Source organism: Botryllus schlosseri, chromosome 15 (genome assembly GCF_051294905.1).
Source record: "Botryllus schlosseri isolate E-star chromosome 15, Bs_hap1, whole genome shotgun sequence".
Classification (NCBI taxonomy): Eukaryota; Metazoa; Chordata; class Ascidiacea; order Stolidobranchia; family Styelidae; genus Botryllus; species Botryllus schlosseri.
In genome coordinates this window covers 13,205,827-13,226,812 of record NC_137250.1, presented here as the reverse complement: position 1 = coordinate 13,226,812, position 20,986 = coordinate 13,205,827, and the positions used below count along the sequence as shown (strand labels likewise).

The 20,986-nt window shown below is 41.2% G+C and overlaps 1 protein-coding gene across 1 annotated transcript; it reads right to left on the bottom strand.

The window, feature by feature from the left end:
• Positions 1-6,490: 6,490 nt before the first annotated feature.
• On the bottom strand, positions 6,491-20,481 carry LOC145458004 (uncharacterized). The gene is made up of 7 exons (XM_080336292.1): positions 20,266-20,481; positions 20,018-20,176; positions 16,034-16,099; positions 15,878-15,943; positions 14,559-14,648; positions 11,710-11,933; positions 6,491-11,292 (listed from the first exon to the last, which is right to left on the bottom strand). Exons 1-6 carry the CDS (start codon positions 20,339-20,341, stop codon positions 11,734-11,736), a joined length of 657 nt encoding a protein of 218 aa, XP_080192418.1. The 5' UTR covers positions 20,342-20,481; the 3' UTR covers positions 6,491-11,292; positions 11,710-11,733.
• Positions 20,482-20,986: the final 505 nt, after the last annotated feature.

The following is a 20,986-nucleotide window of genomic DNA, read 5'->3' as shown; positions in this document are numbered from 1 at the left end:
TAGCAATTTCATATTCCTTCACTGCATCGCTTTACTATACAGCATCAGCAAGCAACTAAAAACAATAACTATCTGGCCACAAATATCCTGCGTTGTAAACCAGGGCTGTCAAACTCAAAATTACGTCGCGGGCCGGATTCAAACATTCGAAATGCTCGCGGGCCACCGGCTTTGCTTTTCACTTGAACATATTGTTACCAAGCTAGCAAGAATAAGTAGAGCAACACTTTGATCGCGAACAATGAAATTGACGATGATGATTGGTTGGTTCAATGCACTTATGAACCGCTGCTAAAACAGTCGCGGTAACGACGATACAAGTTCACTTATTTCTATGCTCCATTTACTTGAGTCGTAATATATCGTTAACCGTATGTATGCGTTGTGAGGATTGATGAATTCCAGAGATTCAACTGTAAACGCGGACTTTTGAATTTGTTGTATTTTATTTGTATTATTAAATCACGATTCAGGTTTCTCTACATTACGGGGACCTTTTGAGTCAGAAATGATACAGCACCGCGACCATGCACTGATATTTGTGTAAGAGTCGTATGAATTGATTTTATCATTGGATTAAAGCTGAAATCGCAGATACTTTGCTGTATAGTACCCCATTCACCAATGTATTGTTCGAAGCTGGTCCAGAATGATCATTATTCCACACAACAGTGGAACTAAAGTCCCAATTACACAGTGGATGCCGGGATCTGATCATCGTGTTTCGCGATGCGAATGGAGCAGCGGGCGATCAGAATAATATTCAGGACTTCTAGCCTATGATCTATGAGGGCTGTAACTGCCACACCGAAACCCCCAATGGGGGGGATTATGGCTTTAGGGGAGCTCTCCCGTGGGAACATCTCGCAGAACCGTACATCCTGCCATAGGCAATTTCATCACTACCCTTTATACATACGATTCTTAGACGCACACAGACACATACCATATGTAAGCTTCCAGTTGCCAACTATAGCTTATCTATATCGAAGGCTTCGGAATACATGGGTCGGATTTATGGTGGTCAATCATTTCGGGAGCGCACTTTGCGGAGTAGCATGTAGCATACTTTATATATCTTCGTGTGTCCCGAAACGGTAGCCTAGTTGCCGGAGCTAACAGTTCCCAACCGCCATACTGAACTGACACTCCTACAGACTCAATCAACCCAACGACCTCGGGCTACACTAGTGTATCTACTGGTCCTGTTGTATTCTCATAATTGAGAATGCAGCTAAATTCAATAATGGGTATTTGCGGAATAATTTTTTTTCGTGACACCGATAACAAAATCAAGACATGAACGGACACCAAATCGCGCCAAGCGCGAAGAAAAATTTTAGGTTGCATACTTTTGCCCCAAAATACTCTAATATCTATTGATTTTACGAAAATTTTCAATAAATTTGGGGGGGGGGGCAACCGCCCCTTTCGTCCCCCCTGGCTACGCCAGTGCGTCCAACATCCAACTTCGCATCGGCATTTGAAATTATAGACGTGTAACCAGGAGTCTTCGATATTTATATGTGTGAGCCCCAAATATTCCTGTCCTTGTCAAATAAACCCAGCGGCAAACACAGGCGACCCGCAATAAATGCAAGGGACATTAGTATCGGCCGAACTCATAAATTAACTTTGAATGAAACTACAATTTACCAATACCGATCTTGATCGAAAGCTATTTCGCAAATACAATTTTAAAGCTGGCAGGTCAACGGAACCACCAATAAATATAGCCGTCCAAGTCTGAAATCTGGAAATCGGCATTGTTCCGAATGATCGCTCGATAAAATTCCATTATCCTGGTCAATTATTCATTCGGACATCGTGTCTTAAGCGTATTCGGCCTGTGTTGATACTCGGGCATCGTGTCTGGGGCGTGTTCGGTCCGTGTTGCCATTCGGACATGGTGTCTTGGGTGTGTTCGGCCTGTATTGATACTTGGACATCGTGCCTGGGGCGTGCTTGGACATCATGTCTGGGGTGTGTTCGGCCTGTGATGCCATTCGGACATGGTGTCTCGGGCGTGTTCGGCCTGTATTGATACCCGGACATCGTATCTGGGGCGTATTCGGACATCATGTCTGGGGTGTTATCGGCCTGTGTTGCCATTCGGACATGGTGTCTTGGGCGTGTTCGGCCTGTGTTGATACCCGATCATCGTATCTGGAGCGTGTTTGGACATCATGTCTGGGGTGTGTTCGGCCTGTGCTGCCAATCGGACATCGTGTCTGGGGCATGTTCGGCCATTCAAACATGGTGTCTCGGCTGTGTTCGGACATTGTGTCTGCGGCGACTTCGGACATCATGTCTGGGATGTGGTCGGCCTAATGCCATTCACACATTATGTCTGGGGTGTGTTCGGCCTGTGCTGCCATTCGGACATGGTGTCTTGGGTGTGTTCGGCCGTGTTGATACCCGGACATCGTATCTGGTGCGTGTTCGGACATCATGTGTGGGATGTGTTCGGACTGGGTTAGCACTAGAAAGTCGTGCCTGGTACTGTAACTGACTTTATAGTGAATATAGCGACTATCCTTATTTCTGACATGACTATCCTCATTTCTGACATGACTATCCTCATTTCTGACATGAGACTATCCTTATTTCAAACATGACTATCCCTATATCAAACATGGCTATCCTTATTTCTAACATGACTATCTTTATTTCAAACACTAGACTGACCTTATTTCAAACACGACCAACCTTATTAACATCGTGTCTGGGGGGTGTTGGGACTGTGTTGCCAATAGCACATCGTGTCTGGGGCGTTCCGACACCATGTATGGGTTGTGTTCGGCCTGTGCTGCCAATCGGACATCGTGTCTGGGGCATGCTCGGCCATTCAAGCATGGTGTCTGGGTTGTTTTCGGATCTGAGTTGACACTCGGACATCGTGTCTGGGGTGTGTTCGGCCTGTGTTGCCATTCGGACATGGTGTCTTGGGCGTGTTCGGCCCGTGTTGATACCCGGACTTCGTATCTGGGGCGTATTCGGACATCATGTCTGGGGTGTTATCGGCCTGTGTTGCCATTCGGACATGGTGTCTTGGGCGTGTTCGGCCTGTGTTGATACCCGATCATCGTATCTGGAGCGTGTTTGGACATCATGTCTGGGGTGTGTTCGGCCTGTGCTGCCAATCGGACATCGTGTCTGGGGCATGTTCGGCCATTCAAACATGGTGTCTCGGCTGTGTTCGGACATTGTGTCTGCGACGACTTCGGACATCATGTCTGGGATGTGGTCGGCCTAATGCCATTCACACATTATGTCTGGGGTGTGTTCGGCCTGTGCTGCCATTCGGACATGGTGTCGTGGGTGTGTTCGGCCGTGTTGATACCCGGACAACGTATCTGGGGCGTGTTCGGACATCATGTCTGGGGGGGGGTGTTCGGCCTGTACTGCCATTCAAACATGGTGTCTCGGCTGTGTTCGGACATTGTGTCTGCGGCGACTTTGGACATCATGTCTGGGATGTGGTCGGCCTATGATGCCATTCACACATTATGTCTGGGGTGTGTTCGGCCTGTGCTGCCATTCGGACATGGTGTCTTGGGTGTGTTCGGCCGTGTTGATACCCGGACAACGTATCTGGGGCGTGTTCGGACATCATGTCTGGGGGGGTGTTCGGCCTGTACTGCCATTCACACATGATGTCTAGGGCGTGTTCGGCCTGTGTTGATACCCGGACATCGTATCTGGGGCGTGTTTGGACATCATGTCTGTGGTGTGTTCGGCCTGTGCTGCCAATCGGACATCGTGTCTGGGGCATGTTCGGCCATTCAAGCATGGTGTCTGGGTTGTTTTCGGATCTGAGTTGACACTCGGACATCGTGTCTGGGGCGTGTTCGGTCCGTGTTGCCATTCGGACATGGTGTCTTTTGGGCGTGTTCGGCCCGTGTTGATACCCGGACATCGTATCTGGGGCGTGTTCAGACATCATGTCTGGGGTGTTTTCGGCCTGTGTTGCCATTCGGACATGGTGTCTTGGGCGTGTTCGGCCTGTGTTGATACCCGGACATCGTGTCTGGAGCGTGTTTGGACATCATGTCTGGGATGTGTTCGGACTGGGTTAGCAGCACTAGAAAGTCGTGCCTGGTACTGTAACTGACTTTATAGTGAATATAGCGACTATCCTTATTTCTGACATGACTATCCTCATTTCTGACATGACTATCCTCATTTCTGACATGAGACTCACCTCATTTCTAACATATTTGTCCTTATTTCAAACCAATCGAACCAACCTTCCTCCAGACATCGAGTGAATGGAAAGTTGTATGCAGAAGATTTCAATCGATTCATTTGAGAAATGAAAACTTCATTCAAGCTGGACTGACCGTCGTGATGACAGAGAAAATGGTCTCGTGTAAACATTTACCTGTAGATAGTGCTGTTGGTGTCTGTGTAGGAAGCTCACAAGCCAAGGCTCGGTACCAACAAAGCGAAAAATACCAGTAATGTATGGAGTCATCTGACTCAGGGGCCTCCATGATAACGAATATGCGGGCATAGAGTGCAAGAAAACCAAGCAAAAAGGGAGTAGAGCCAATAATTCATACGAATATTTTTTATTCCGTAATGACATGGGCCAATTCTGACAGTGTGTAAAAGATTGATCCGATTGTTGATTGTTGAAATGCTGGTCATAGTCAAGGGGATGGGTGGAACGGATGTGAACAATTTGAGTTGTTTTGCACATTCTCTTCAGCTGTTAATGATGTTCTGAAGGCTCCAGGTGCACTGCCAGAAGAATATCAATATTTGGTGGAACCAATGAAGAAAAGATCCCCTGCAGTCGTGGAACAAAAATTAACAAAGATTCCCAGTTCTTGCTGTGCTACCAACTACGGTACCAAGTGAAAGACTGTTCACTGTGTTTAGAACTGTATAGCCATCATCATTTATGAATACCACACAAGTTCACTCCATGGAGAAAACGCAGAGAAATTATGCATCATGAGCTGTAATGTGCAACTGCTAGACTAGTGCTACTGATATATTTTTATTGCCCCCCATATCATTCATTTCATGTTAAGTATAGCAATGGCTGCAAACATGTTCAATTAAATACTCTTGAGGTGTTAAATATGCACCTTGAGCTAGATTCCATATCTTTTGAATATCGGCTGAATATATCGGGGTTATCGGTGAAGGTACTGGATATCGGTTTTATCGGTATCGGCTCAAAAATCCAATATCGGTCGGGCTCTAGTTATAATGCATTCTCTTTAAATGTCGACAAGGAATTTGGTGGATCCATTCGCGGAAGCCCTTGACTGCGCCCTTGCGGGCGAAGTTTTTTTATTTTTACCGCTATGCTGGCCTCGGCTGCCATTGTATACAATTATTAGATTACTAACCAACGGATGGATTCGCAACACGTGACTCACGATTGAATACGCCGAGAAGCGAACTGCTGAGCCGGCTAAAAGCAGCAGAATTGATAGTCCCATAGCTGGCGATTCAAGCGTCGAAATTTGATATGTATGGTCCTAATCGAAAGCTAGTGTCGCACTGATTCCGCAATAAAAGTATATTTCCAGGCAATGGTACCATCCCAAAATAGTCGTGAACGTCTGGGAATCGGCATTGTTCTGAACAATCGCTTGGCGTAATTGGTCATTGTTGTGGTCTTGCTGCTGCGGCGCTCTCACTTTTCAGAACAGTCGGCCTTAAACGGCTATTTTGGAGCAGTTACATTGCCCTGACGAGATTTTAATTTGTATTTTCGGAATTAGTGCATCAATAGCTTGCGATAAAGACCAGATGCATCAAATTTGAACGCTTGGATCGCCAGCTCTAGGACTACAAAGTTTGCTGCTTTTAGCCGGCTCTGCAGTACGTTTGTCGGTGCATTCATCCGTGACTCACATCTTGCGCATCTATCCGTGGGTTGGCAATCTACAATACGATTTCAGATCACGATGCTGCATCGTTACTTCGTCTGGCTAACTAACCAGACCACTGAATATTATATAACGTCTTATCTGACAAAGCACGGTTTTGTTTTTACTCCTCATCCTAATTCCTACGTCCCTCGATAAAAATAATATTATTTCTGTAATTATATACTATATACGCAAATCCAACACGTGCATATATTATTATAATACTTTTTTCAACGACATACTGCATACTGAAATAGTTCGATAACGTTTTTTCTTTTTAATAATTACCGGGTATTTGCGTATCAAGAATGAAACATGAATACTTGAATTGTTGTTAATTACGACGCTACGGTTGTGAAGGAGCACGGTTGAATTTATGATTATTCAATTACATGTTCAACAGCAGCAATTGTAATTGTAATTGTAATGTAATTGAAGCATGCAAGGAGTAATTGTAATTGTAATTGTAATTTGATATTTTTAGCATGGAGTAATTGTAATTGTAATGTAATTGAAACATGCATGAAAGTAATTGTAATTGTAATTCAACCGATGATTAAATGACGCACCCGATTTCAAGTTGGTATTTCTTCACTGGCTAATAATTTTTCTCTGCGGCATGGCATTTGTCTTGTGGGGTTCAGATTGCCAGGACAGGAAGATTCGGCGTATAATTGTATATATATCGAATTTTCCGGTCAGCGTAAGGGGAGTCCTTTTCGGCCAAGGTTTCTTGCTGCCGATCGTCGGGCACACTTCTTCTCGCATGCGAGTCACATGTTACACGGGCTAAAAGCTCATATGTCTTATTAGTGTGTCGTGACGCGGTGATGACCGACGTCGAATTGCCCATTTCTATAAATCATGCGTATTTCTTCTTGGGGGAAGGGTACCCAATAATTAAAACACTCGGTAACTTTAAATCGGGGCTAGTGCGAAAACTTTTTGTAATAGTTGCAAAAATTTTCAAAATACATACTAAATAGAAAGTGGAGCAGTCACGGCCCTGATCGTAATCAGTACCCTGGTTACTTTCGATTTGTACCAATTTTAATGAATATCGCGCTCGGAAAGCCGGTCAAAAATTACCGTCAAAAGTGAGACGTAGACTAATCGCAGTGAGTCGTGAGATTTGCTTGTGTCCTCACCATTGTAGGACACTATGATCGGACGGGCTCGGACAGGGTTCGGATCGGATGTGGAACACTTTTGAGACAGTCAGATCGGATTCGGATTCTATTGCGGATTTTGTTTCGTATATTTTCGGATAGTTGTAGCTTTTTCTGCTTTCCATATTTTTAGATAGTTCTGGCCAGACCTGATTTTTCATTTCAAGTGAAAAAATCGTCCGCTCAATAACTAAATGCGGACAGGAAATACGTTCTGATAGGACTGGTAGCACTCTTAAGTTGTTTTATCAAAGATCCAAGCAAATAAAAATCAGCTAACCCTGACCTTAGCCATTGAGAAGACTGCTCTGCTCAGATGTAGATTACAATTAGAATTGTTCGGAACAGTTATTCGATTCGGATTGTAGACGGCATTATTAGAATTCCCGTGGATTTTTGATTGAGATTGTTACCATACATGTCCATTGTCCATTGTCCAATGTCCCGGACATTCGTATGTTTGGATAGTTTATATATAGTTGGAATGACTCGCTATTTCTGACACTTCCTGTTCTGAAACTCGGTGAAACTTGGATGACTCGCTATTTTGAATGACTCAGTATTATGTTATAACATTCGGATCTTAAATGATTCATTCATTTGAATGCCTCGATATTGCGGTACTCGCTATATTGAATGCCTCACACATCGTAATCATAATTTTCAATGACCATTTGCATTGAGGTTATTTTGAACGAAAGCCATTTACTTCCAGACATGGGGCGATTCTTTCACGAATGTAATCGATTGCGATTATGATTACCTCTGAATCGCGCGATTACGATTACGATTAGAGCAAAATCCAGAAGTAGTCGATTAAGATTACGATAACATTGGAAAAGTAATTACGATTAATCACGATTACATTTATTTTGCTTCTTAGAACTAATCTTAGAAAATATATTGGAAGACAAAGGATTGCGATGAAAAAGGCCTAATGAAATGATAAATTTCTTTATAAATGATTCGTCATTTGCTTGCTACGTCATAAAGCACCCAGTGACCAACTTTATCGGGGACTATTTATCGCACCCAACGATTTGCATTCTTGCCGGGTCCGTATCTGCCGCAACCTAAGCTACCCAATAGGATGGAGAGCGAGCACATAGGCAACTCAAAAGTATTTCGGAAATCAACATAATTTACAGAGTATTTTCGAGATATTTATTGAACTTGAAAATTTTCTTCGAGCTTCACGATTTAATGTCTTTAGATAGCTTGATTTTGAAATGCATACCTCTCCTCCTTGAAATAAAAAACATGCCTAATATAGGAATAGGCATTTCGGTGCCGCTCATTACCGCGCCACGACACACCAAAAGACATATGCAGTTTCGGCCAACACGCGACTCCACGAAGTGTGCTACCAAGAGAAAGACGTTGGCTAAAACTTTGGGTAGGAATATGTGTCCATTGGCAATAGCCGCGCTGGGTGGGCATCTCGGATAGTCCTGTCCTTCCAATCTGAGCCCCACAGAGGAATGAAGACATGACAATTTGTGTGTTAGTCTCTCGTCTCAGGAAAGTTTTTATTCTGGTCTGCTACGTTTGGGCGACTACTATATCTTTCGATTACATAACAGGCAACATTAATTAACAGCATACAGTAAAGTAATTAGGCTATAACAGCATACCAGATGTTATAATTATGAATTACGTGACACAAGCTCTACCGGTAAACCTGATCAGAGGAGGCTGAGAGAGGATTAGAAATGATTAGAAGGCTAATATAATGCAATTGCCAATATTATTGACGAAATTCAGTCATCACTTCAAGATTGACCACCCTATGGGGGCCCAAGACAAAAGTTTGGAGTGGGGGGACGAATTGCTGTTTGGTCCTGATTCTATAACTACAACCCATGCTAAGATGGTGTATAAGCGGATATAGCTATGGCGACAGGTCCAAATGTTGAGTAAAGAATTCCGAAATAACGATTGGCGCCCATTTCAACTAGATTCATATGAGAATAAGATAAAGTGATCATAAAATTCTGCCTTCCTCTCAATACAGACTCTGCAATCTGCCGTTACGAGAAACGGCAAAGAACGGCTCGGTTATGATATATATCGTAATGTTTCATTTGACGAGTACAAAATTTCAAATATTTGTCCGGCGTACGTGCGTACTGCGTATGCTTCGGCCTACCTACGTACATAGGCCTGCTGCCCACCAAGCATGAACGGTCAAACTTCATTTAACTAAGCATAACCAAACATCAGTACATAAGTTATAATATAATTGAAACTATTGGCAGAGTGGTGATTATTATTCTGCTGCGAGGTAGTAGAGTCCATTACTGTAATGATAATCTGATTATTGTATGGCATGGCGGGTGTTCTTACAATGACACTACAATGTACGATGTACGATTGTACATTGTAGGCCTACATCGTACATGGAATATCTGTTTATTATGTCTGGATGTTTCTTACGCAATGACGAGCAAAGCTAATACTTCTGACGTAATAATGAGCAGTATCGATTGAAAATCAGACGTTTGTGCTGTCACTAACCTTGTTCACGAATGTTCAGTTTATGTCATGGTCCTTGGACAAATAAAAAGTAATCGTTCTTTCACAAAGAAATCGATTAAATACACGTGAAGTAGTCGATTACAATTACTTGAAAATGCTGCAATCGTCGTAATCGATTACGATTACTAATCGCGATTACCCCATATCTGTTTCTTTCATAGCTCACCTACCACGTATACGGCATAATAGGCCCCTGTTCTATATACTGGTAATACCTTTCCACTTAATTCGGTAACTAAATTCCTTTATTTAGCCTTCTAGGATCTCTACAATCGCGAGTTAATGATTGGACAGAGTAAATGCTGGTTTGTGCACATAGCATATCATACATACGATTCTCGACATTTTTCGCCAGGTTAAGCAAATAATCTTTTTGCGCAAACCCAATATTTAACAAACAAACTGTTTTCGAAGATTTAAGTAAAACTTGTGACGTATGAAAATGAATGGTGGGTTCACTTATTACGAAGAAATAAGACTAGGGCTGGACAAAATCGAGTACCTGAGTGATGCGATTCTGAGTCACGTATTATGCTTCGAGTCGAGTCGAGCATTCGAGTATAACTCATTATGACGTCATAACGCAATGTAATATGTCAAAGTTCAAATATGCACCTTTTTACTCGACTACCAAGAATATAATGCCTGTTATCCATCACATTAAAGATACTTTAATATTTTTTCGACTCGACCACACTGATCTCATTGTACTTTGTGACAATGTGATGGGATGATCATGACTTCTGAAATGTGTTATTTCCAGTAACGTTCGTATCTTTGTGCTATGTTTCGTATGCTGCGATACCGCTAATCAAGGTTTCAAGGCTTTAACAGTGGAGAATTGTATCGAAACTATAATTCTAGTTAATAAATTAGCTTTCATTGCTCAGGAGCGTTTAGTTTCGGTACTCAAAAAAAATCTTCTTTTTCTATACTCGACTCGAATCATTAAGATTAATACTCGATTCAGATTCGAGTTCTCGAATCATTCTGCCCAGCCTTAAATCCGACGTATGAATTCGTATTAGAACATTTGTGACAATGCTCACTTTGTAAAAATGCGTCACAATCGAAATATATGTAGGCTACATAAGACCTGTCATCGTCAATACGAGGTGCGCTCCATCCTACTTTCTGCCGGAAACAATTTGAAACTTCAACAGAGAATATATCGCAGACACGGAGTCCTATTACAGTGATAGCCTTTTTCTCGGCATCGGCCTGCCCTCCGGAAAAATAACATTCCTGATGGGTCGAAAGACTAATTTCTCCTGCTCCTATATTTATAGCATTTGAGAGAGATATCAGCTAATTACTATCACAAATTCAAAATATGAAACGCACGATATTCGATAACCTATGCGCTGGTCATACTATACACCCTAAATTCGTTATCTATCATTATCAAAGCAATCACCGAACTATGAAAAATTTGACATACACAAAATGTCTTGAGAACAAATCGACAGCAAAGCATTATGGTCGAATCACGTGGATATTCCGTTGAAATCTTTCTCGCATAGGGCTCCTAGCAGTGGGCCAATTATATAATCATCGAATACACCATCTCCAACCGACGGAGCAGAATTTGTATGAATTCCCACGGCAGCACGGACAGGTGTGAATGGTCTACCCGGGTGCCATGTTAGAAGTGGCGCCCATTCGCCGTTAGACAGTCTGATTCTCCTTGACTATCGAGAAAAAAAGATGATATGGTTTAACTTGACTAGCCTACATATGTATATTTGATCGTCGCGTTAATGCAGTTTTCCACATCAACAACATATATCGCCTCAATGAGACGAATTCAGTTCGAGGATATACATTTTCTTATCAAACAAGAAATTCGATGAATACCGAAGAGAGGTTACATGAGAAAGTATGCCTATAGGTCCATGCGACAGTTAACGTTCTGCAAGGCATGGGCCATTGCCAGTATATTATAGGCACCAATATATTCAACAGCCGAAAGATTTGGAATGATGCGGCGATAACGGAGCTATTTCGTGAAAGAAATAGTCAGAAAAATGCTTAGAACACTTTGTTTAGAACACTTTGTTTAGAAAACTGATTGTTATTTTATTCTGTCATGCGCTATATACATATACCTGTGGGTCCATCATCATCCCCGTCTAGACGTGATTGTAATTGTATCCGATCAGTATTCTAGAGCGAATTAAAGATCGCGCTTGCAGATAATGGTTACGGCTGTATATGTCAGCAAGATGGCCCCCGCGCTGTGTACATTCTGCTTCTGCTTGGGGTTTGGTCACTCTGGATGTCGGCGTAACTAGGAAGAAGCACTTTCCCGCGTTGAGGAAATCGCACACCTCTGAAATATAACATATCGCAAAACTTATACCGGCAATATACTAATCTTTTATCGTAATTGAATTTCGAAGAGGCGATTTGCAGCTCATCGATACTGTGGTTCAACTCTGAGTATAAGGTCAACCAACGGTAAATCGATGTCAATACTTGTTCGGGATTTCTGTATATTATCAATATTCGTTGGCTTCTGATTTCTACCGGAAATCTGGACAAGACGAATTTCGCAAAACAAAAATCAGTTTAAACCAAACATCTTTAGAACATGGCATTGTTTAAAACATGCAATTATTATTTTGTTTGTTTATTTTAGCCAAACGAAAAATAACATTCACGAACGTGATAAAATGACTGGAAGAAGTTCGTAGAGATACATCAACTGGACCTTTCCCACATTCTCGTCAATGTTATCCATAAATATATCAACCTGGAATTTCATATAGAGAACTTCGATTTTATACTATACCACGACGTCAGCAGCTTCTATTGTGACGCCACAGTTAAGTGTCACTGGAATATGGCTTTTTAAGAATTTAATTGAAATATAGGGACAATATACCTTCGTTGAGGATACCCGACCCAAGTCCAAACACACCAAAGAATATCTTGGACGACCAGGAGTACAGTGTAATGCAGCAATGCAACCGGCGGTCATCATCATCGTCCGAGCATTCATTCGGTTGAAGTTATATGCTGATATGCGTTATAACTGGGGCGATTCTTTTTGACATTGCAAAAGAATTCAACAATCAACATATTGTCAAAATTATTTGGAAAGTTAAATTTTTTTGCAACCTGCATTTCGTTGGTGTCGTAGATGTTTGCACTGTCGGCGAACTTATCATTTGACGTTTACAGCTTGTAGTCTACTTTATGGATAGGCCTACCACAGTGTCCTACAATGGTGTGGACACAGGCAAATCTCACGGCTCACTACGATTGGTTTACGTCACATTTTCCATTTAGGCCAAATGCAATTTTATGGAAATATTTAACCGACTTGCCAGTCGACAACTGCTGGTTGTGAACTTTCTTTCTCCATTCTCGGAAGCTATACTTGGTAAGAACTTTCTACTACCCGAGAATGTAGGAAAGTATCTTTCGTTGTACTTCAACTAATTTTGATTATTTGTACCGTAATGCGTAAATTAGCTACTGAAATTCTCCATTGGTCCACATTTCATGCCAATCTACTTCGTAAGGACAGAAAGTTCCAACCAGAAACGAAGAAAAGTTGTAAAATTTTAACATTATGTTCGAAAAAGTATAATTCACATACATGTAGAAGTAAAAGTGCTTCTCACGTAGTAGTAGATTTGAATGGCGAAATCTACTCAAGTAATTAAGTAGCTGTGAAAGGCAGTCATGTACGCTCTCATGAACTATGCGGAGGGTCCAGATAGATAGGTTTGTGCTGCTACCTTTCAGGAGGTATCAATTTACCACTACATTAGAATTCGTCCGCACCGTGGGATGTAAATAATTATATTCTTTCTACGGAACTGCGGTTCTTAACTTTTGCTTTCCCTGCACCACGTTTCAGAAAATGTCATGCAATGCCAATCTACATCGTATTACAGAGACGGAGTGAAATACGGAGAATTTGTATCGAATACTGCACCTCTGGTGTTATTTTTAAGGTAATTAAAAATATGGCCGATCTTGAAAATACCATTTACATTGAATTTTACTTCCGGAAAATGGAGGCGAATTTTATGAAAATATATTTCTCACTCCATGACGATTTCGCGCGAATCGCGACGAAAATTCTGGAGTTTAATTAAGTTTTGAAGTTTTGTGAAAATTAAATTCTTGTTGGTTCTCCGCGAAAACAGCCCCTAAAGTTCTATGTCACAGTCTCTCTCTCTCTCATTGCAAGAATATAATACTGCTACTTGAAAAGAAGAAGAACGAGAAGAAAAATACTTGAGTTTTTCAAAATAGTAGTAGTACCACACCACTGGGTCACATTATTCTCCGTCAGCATTTGATCAAAAACAATACAATCGTCAAAAGCCTTGTTTCAATTTTCTCATATCTAACACAGCACCGGACCGACGTAGTGGAAACAAGACGAAATTAGATGAGAAAAAGACGTGAATTCAACCGACCCGATTTAAACCTCAATATAATAGAGGAGTGCCTTCGCAGAATTTTTTATTTATACTATTCATATCAATCATAATATTTTATCCATATTATATTGAGGTTGAAATTTGTACATTGTCGGTTGAATTCTCATCTTTATCGTACAAAGTGCCACGAAGATGGCTCGTGCCACACGTGCATGGTAGAAGAGACAGTCGAACCCTTCCTGTTAGTGTGCCCGGCTTATGCTTCCCAAAGAGAATATTTGGAGGGTGCGGCTAGACGGAACCATATGTCGACATGTCAGTACGGGCGCTTTTATCCAGTCCGTATACAATCAGCCTGTTGTTGACTTCATATTAGTCACCCGATCAATCTAATTTTTGCGGATATATTATTTTCGAAGTCGTCTGGTGCACAAGACCATAGTAGTTAAGCACCATTAACCCCATATGCAACAACAACAACAACAACAACAACAACAACAACAACAACAACAACAACAACAACAACAACGAAATTAGATGCAAATAATAGTCACCAAGCAACTCCTTGCGAATATAGTTCTCTTCGATGAAACTTATGATTCCGGACGAATTGCTGGAAATAAGAGACCGCACTTCACCGATCGCTGCAAAACAATGACGTCCGATGGGAAGTTTGATGTGAAAGCATTTTCACACATAATATGAAAAATATACGGAAAGACGCTGGATTGATGGGATGGGAGGAAGAACCCTATTATTGTCTGCGATATGCGATTGAAATCACTTCTCATGGACAGTGTTTCTGCATAAGGGCATGTTGTCACTCAATTTATTCATACTACTACCTTTTTATTTAAACGAGTAGTTCTCAACCTTTTTTTAGCTCACTGACTGGAAAAATTTGAAAAAAAATATTAGGTGGTCAGGTATACCTTCAAAGAATGAAATCGACCCAAAATGTAAGTACAACATATGTATACAGTTATGGTACTAGAGAGTGACATTTGTATGGTTTTCTTTGTAATTAAATATGTTAACGATGGTATTGGTGTATTCTACCGTCATAGTGTTTTTGTAGAGTCGTGTTAAAATTGCCTTGGCCACGCAAACATGCCGCCGCTGAGACTCGATTACAGCTACCCGCGCCGAAGGCCATGGAATGACCAACAACTCCAACTCGAATAATATTCGTATCTGTTGCAATGTCGAAATAAGAAGCGTTTCGGAAACGGAGGGGGTGGGGGTGGGGGGGCGAGCTCGAATGGGGTCCAAAATTATTTCGTCAATGAACATTAGGGCTGTGGCTAGGTGATAAAATCGTTGGGTTGCCTTAAAAAACGACGCACACCAAATTTGAATTCATTCCAATCGGTAATCGCAGTTGCGAGTAAACGCCGTAGCGAACGGACGTGCTTCTTCGAGCGGGTAATTAGCTGAGTAGGAGCTTTTGATCGGCGACTTTTGTCAGCCGAACGAGCATCGTACGGACTCTGCTTCTATTAGTAAGCAAGGAGGATTTACTATTCGGAAACACGGGTCTACGGTATAAGTGGACGTCTAAAAGCGTGTTATAAATGTCACAAGGATCCAGGGTCCACCTAATTCAATCCGCACATAGACATAATATTCCACTTTCGCTTATTTCGCTATTGAAAAGTCCTCACACGCTACAATCACTGTTAGACTTTGTTACATTGTCCACTAGAGACTTATAGTTGTATTAATGAACAAAACTGGCATGGTGCAAAAGGCCTCAGTTAGCCGAGAAGCACCCCCTCCCCCCTATACATACATAACCGGTAATCGCGGATTTCTTACAGTTTGAAAATTTTGAATTTACTAAAAAACATTTAATGTGAGTAGGCTATCTTACCTTGATAATTTGCGTCTTTCAGCTGCTGCATTGTCGCATTGTATTGTCTTTCCATCTTTGCAGATTCTAAAATTACAATATGTAGGCTACCGCACGGTCGAGAACTACTGCTTTAAACATCATTTAATATGAGTATTGAGTGCCTTTCTACCTTACCTTGATAGTTTGCATCTTTCAGCTGCTGTATTGTGGCATTAAATTGTCTTTCCGTCTTCGCAGATTCTAAAATTACAATATGTAGGTTACCGTACGTAATGCTATACTTTTTAGAGGTGTTGCCAACCCGTAAAAGGTTCGGGTTCGTTTGAGCACGACATCTCATGAAAAGAACAACCACATGTCAACGTGAACAACTGAGCATAAACAAGAACACATGACGTCGTGTGATGCCAAAAGGCTACATCAAAGACACATCAAAGCAGCTATAGCCTTCCTTGTCATGGAACTAACCATACATTTTTATTGCAAACACTCTGGCTGATTCTTTTTACTTTTTATTTTTATTTATTTATTTTACGATATGGGGGGGGCGAATTTTGTTATCATCGTCAAATGAACCGTGTCTCAAAATTTTTCGACCCAGTGTTGTAGACCAGTGGTTTCAACCCGGATGCCGATTTTACGTTCATGCATTCTAAGCGAAAAGAGTATGTATTTCCACCCGTTACCACCCCTGATATACATACGGGTGTGAATAGACACCCGTGACACAGATCAGCACCTACCCAGACTTACATCACGGTATAAATCGAGTGCAACATTTTGATCCAAATTATGTATGGACCTAGTAACAAAGGTATGCACGTAGGATCTATGACCAGACCACGATATAACTCTTATTTCGTGCACCATACCCTTTTCGGCCCTTTGCGTGTGAATACTTACCCTTTTTCGCTAAGACATGTGCATTAGGGTTGTTCGAAAATAACTTAACTTTTTTTTCAATGGCTCAATGATAAAATCGTAGCTTAACACACCAAATTTGGGCCAATTCTGACCGGTAGAAGCCGTGCAATCTTAAATTTCGACCATTTTTTCAAATATAGTCCATACGGTGACAAATGTCGACACTTCGAAATTACCAAACATCGTGTCCCAGACATGCCTGACGGTAAATTATGCTTTTTCGAGGGTTTATTTTCGGGTTTCAGTGGATCCGCATCATCCTTCGGGCATTTATATGTAGTGATCTCGGGTCAATAAACAATGGGATGTTTTGTTTAGGTATGTCATGTGACCATTTGGTTGATATTAGGGATGGTGTGAACCTCTGAAAGGTTCAGGTTCGTGTGAACGCGAACCTTTTTGAAAGGCTCAGTGTGAGCGCGAACGTGAACTTCATGACTACACGTGACGTAATATTGCTAATTCCAACCCCACATTTCAGTGAAGTGATAGCCCATATATCAGTGATCGGGAACCTTTTTTGTCCGAAGAGCCATATTGGCCTTAATTTTTCCATCTCAACTCCCAAAGAGCCATACATGCCAATCAACTGTTACGTCACAATTGGAAATTCTTGATGTCATGGTATCACTAATTCGAACTCACTACATGGGATTCCTCGTGTGCGATACATTTTCTCTGTACAAACTGGTATTTATTGTTCGAAAATAAAGATCGAAACGAGAGGTAAGACGCAGACGGGCAGAGCCTCGCCGATGATAACGCAATTCATCGTAAGTAGCTTAGAATTTAGTATAACTGATAATCATCGAATGTGACTGTCACACTGATTCCGAAAATCTAAATAGGCCTACTTATCGACTTCTCAATTCTCAAAGTAAATTCGGCGGTAACATAACGAAGCGCTACACGCATACATTTTATCGCCGGTACTACACTGAAGGTGGAGAACGTGGAACCTGGCTTGCTATGGCGTTGTTTGTAATTCGAGTTTGTAATTATGAATGTCACATCCACAACAGTTCATTTCGCGCCGTAGATCAGGAAGACAATGTGTATTTGAAAACTACGTTTTGAAATGGGCGTCGCCATGTCTGCTATGCTCTTTGATTCAATGTATCGCACAATTCACGATTTTTTATGCTGCCAGCGCCATTCAGAGAGTGGTCCGCAGTTGAAATGCAATAAATTTCAACCAAAGATGTTATAATGACGTGGAAAACTGCAATATATGAAAAAGGTTCACAGTGCAGAACCTAACAAGGTTCGTTCGTGAACGTGAACCTCTAAATTTCTGAGGTTCACACACAGAACGCGAACGTGAACCTCACGTTCACACCATCCGTAGTTGATAATAATCATAACAGATGTTCCTCTTATCGATAGATCGTCTAAACCATTTCATGTCATTCTCTGGATTTGGTGTCTTACCTTACAGTTGTTCCCAGATGATTAATGCGCTTCATAAACCTGGTAAGCTACTATTTGGTTTCCCTGAGTCTTTTTAGCAAATAAAAAGCATATTTTAACTACCAGGCCCACGTACGCTATTAATTGACATGGGGACAATTTCCAAATACGATCAGTAGCATATTACTGGGTTGATGACCGAGGATAATACTTTTGTAAGTTTTAGGAACAGCTAATTTGGAATCAGTAACAAGTTGGAATCAATCAAAACTGAGTCAAAGGCACAAGCAAACGATGCACAGTGAGTTAAACATGGCAACATTACGGGTTTATCTGCGCTGCAGGGTCGTCGACTCGAATACCGAAGCATGAAACCAACGTTCAAGTGAACTGAACGAGATCATTTAATGGGAGTAAGATCTGTCATCGCTATCAAGCTGCAATGATGACATGATAATCCTTGAACATCCAATCGTAGAATGCCCGAGTTCCCTATATAGAAAGACCTGAAGAATGATGCTGCATATGTGAAACTCGACATAATGCCTCGTATGTAGAAGTTGCTAAAGGAATATACACACTATCTCGTATACGAGATCGGAAAAGCAAATATCATAATACATTGTAAAGACGACATCCACAAGCTTATTATTTGCTCTGATTAAGTGAAATATACATTGACGATTGGTGCGATATCGTTGATAACCTGAGAAATATATCTTACTGTATTTTACCTGCGTTTCAATTCATTTTATTTCTATGGTCCCTTATTTCTGTCTTGAAATTATTCTATTCGCAAATTATATCAACATCTCCTTTCAGAAAAGCCTGAAACACGATATTTATTCATACCGAAGTGTCGAAATTCGCCACCGTAAAGACTATATTTGAAAAAAAAATGGTCGATATTTTAAGATTGCACGACTTCTATCCAAATTTGACATGTAGTGTTTTCTCTGGCAACCTGACAATTTTATCATTAAGCAAGTTGAATTTGAAAAAAAAATTTTTTTTTGAACAACCCATTATGTGCATGGTTGCTAGGAATGCATGTGATTGCTACGAGAAAATGAGTTGAAAACTAAAAAAGGTTGCCGTTGACATAAACCGAAAATTCAGGAAATCCAAATTCTGCTAATGACATGATCGGAGTAGTCGGTGATTGTGCTATTTCTCTCCGCTCAAGAAACACAATGTACAATGTGATACACAAGACACAATGCGATGTAATGAGCATAAAGGTGCAGTGAAGACCTAGTCTCTCATCGGCCTATTATACTGCAGATTCATCGGTGTTCGATAGCGATAGTATTTTTTAGGACTTCTCATTCTTTTTCTTTCTCTTCCTTGCATTAGTTCCTTATATGGTCGTTCTCTAGGCTTTTAATAACGACGCTATACGAGCACAGCGACAGAGAAGAGGAGGAACCTAAATAAACCTTCAGCGCTTCGGGACTTGCTGCTGTCAAGGATCGAACCACGGCCTTCAACATCAACTGCGATGGAGCGCTAACTCACGCAGATATCTTAGCTTTTAGGAAGGTGATGACTGAAAAAGGGCAATCAGGCCGCGAGATTGAGATTTGGCCGAAGGTGATGAGCTGTATTTTTTAGTCACCACCATCAGAATCTGGGACTGGACAACTGGACACCTGACATTGACATGATGTAGGTTGAAGACCTTTTTCCTTTTCTTAGTCATCAGCTTAACACGTCTTATAGTCGTGGTACTCGAAGTGCTAGGGTGCCGCGAACGATTTGACCAATTCAAAGGGTGCCCCGAGGTCGAAAGTGTTAATAACCACCGTCATTGACTATACTTACCTCGATACCATGCTTCTTGAAAATTGAAATGCAACGCGATGAATCCCGTAATGGTCATTAGGATTAGTAAACAAGAGGTGACCATTGCTATCTTTCCGAAGATATCCTTTCGCGGCTCAGTTGTCATATTCTGCGTTTGAGATGATCGTTGGTCGCACTCTAAATGAAACGATCTTGTTAAGGACACATGCCTGCAATATAGTTATTCCAAAACAATCTACACATATACGCATTGCAACCATTTTTACCAGCTAAAGTTTCTCGGTCTCTATTACTCTTTCCTTTCCCCGCATTCTCGTACACATTATATTCGACGGAATGCATCTTTAAACTGTTCGCGGAGTTCGACGTGAATATTGAAAACAAACTTTATATCCAAGTTACGCATACGATATTGAAGAGTATTTGATATAATTTAATTTAGTATCCGTGACTATTTAAGTGTATATGCACATGCAGATACAATGAATACCGAAACTGAAATAATGTTTTGTGAGTGGGTGACTTTGTATTGAGAGATCTATGTAAAATGTGGGTGGTGCAAGGCCAATACGTTTCATTCTGTACACCTAAGCAGAAATCCTCTTCCTTGAATGACTCCATTCTGATCGACTATATCTGGTTTGGTAATAATTACAGCGATTTATTTTGACATTGCAAAAAAAGTCAACATTTTGTCAAAAATGTTCACAAAATCAAAAAAAAGTTTTGCGGCCGGCATTTGGTTATATCGTAGACGTAGATGTTTGCACTGTCGGTGAGCTCATCATTTGACATTCTACAACTTGTAGCCTACTTTATAGGCCAACCGCTATAGACGGTCCATTGTCTGCTCATTGTGAATCATAAACGGTCAAATGAAACAAATACGTTGACATGGTGTTATGCTCATCCTACCGCAGTATCCTAACTGAAGAAGGATTCTGACATCGCGAAGCGTATGATGAGAAAGTGTGATGTAGACAACAT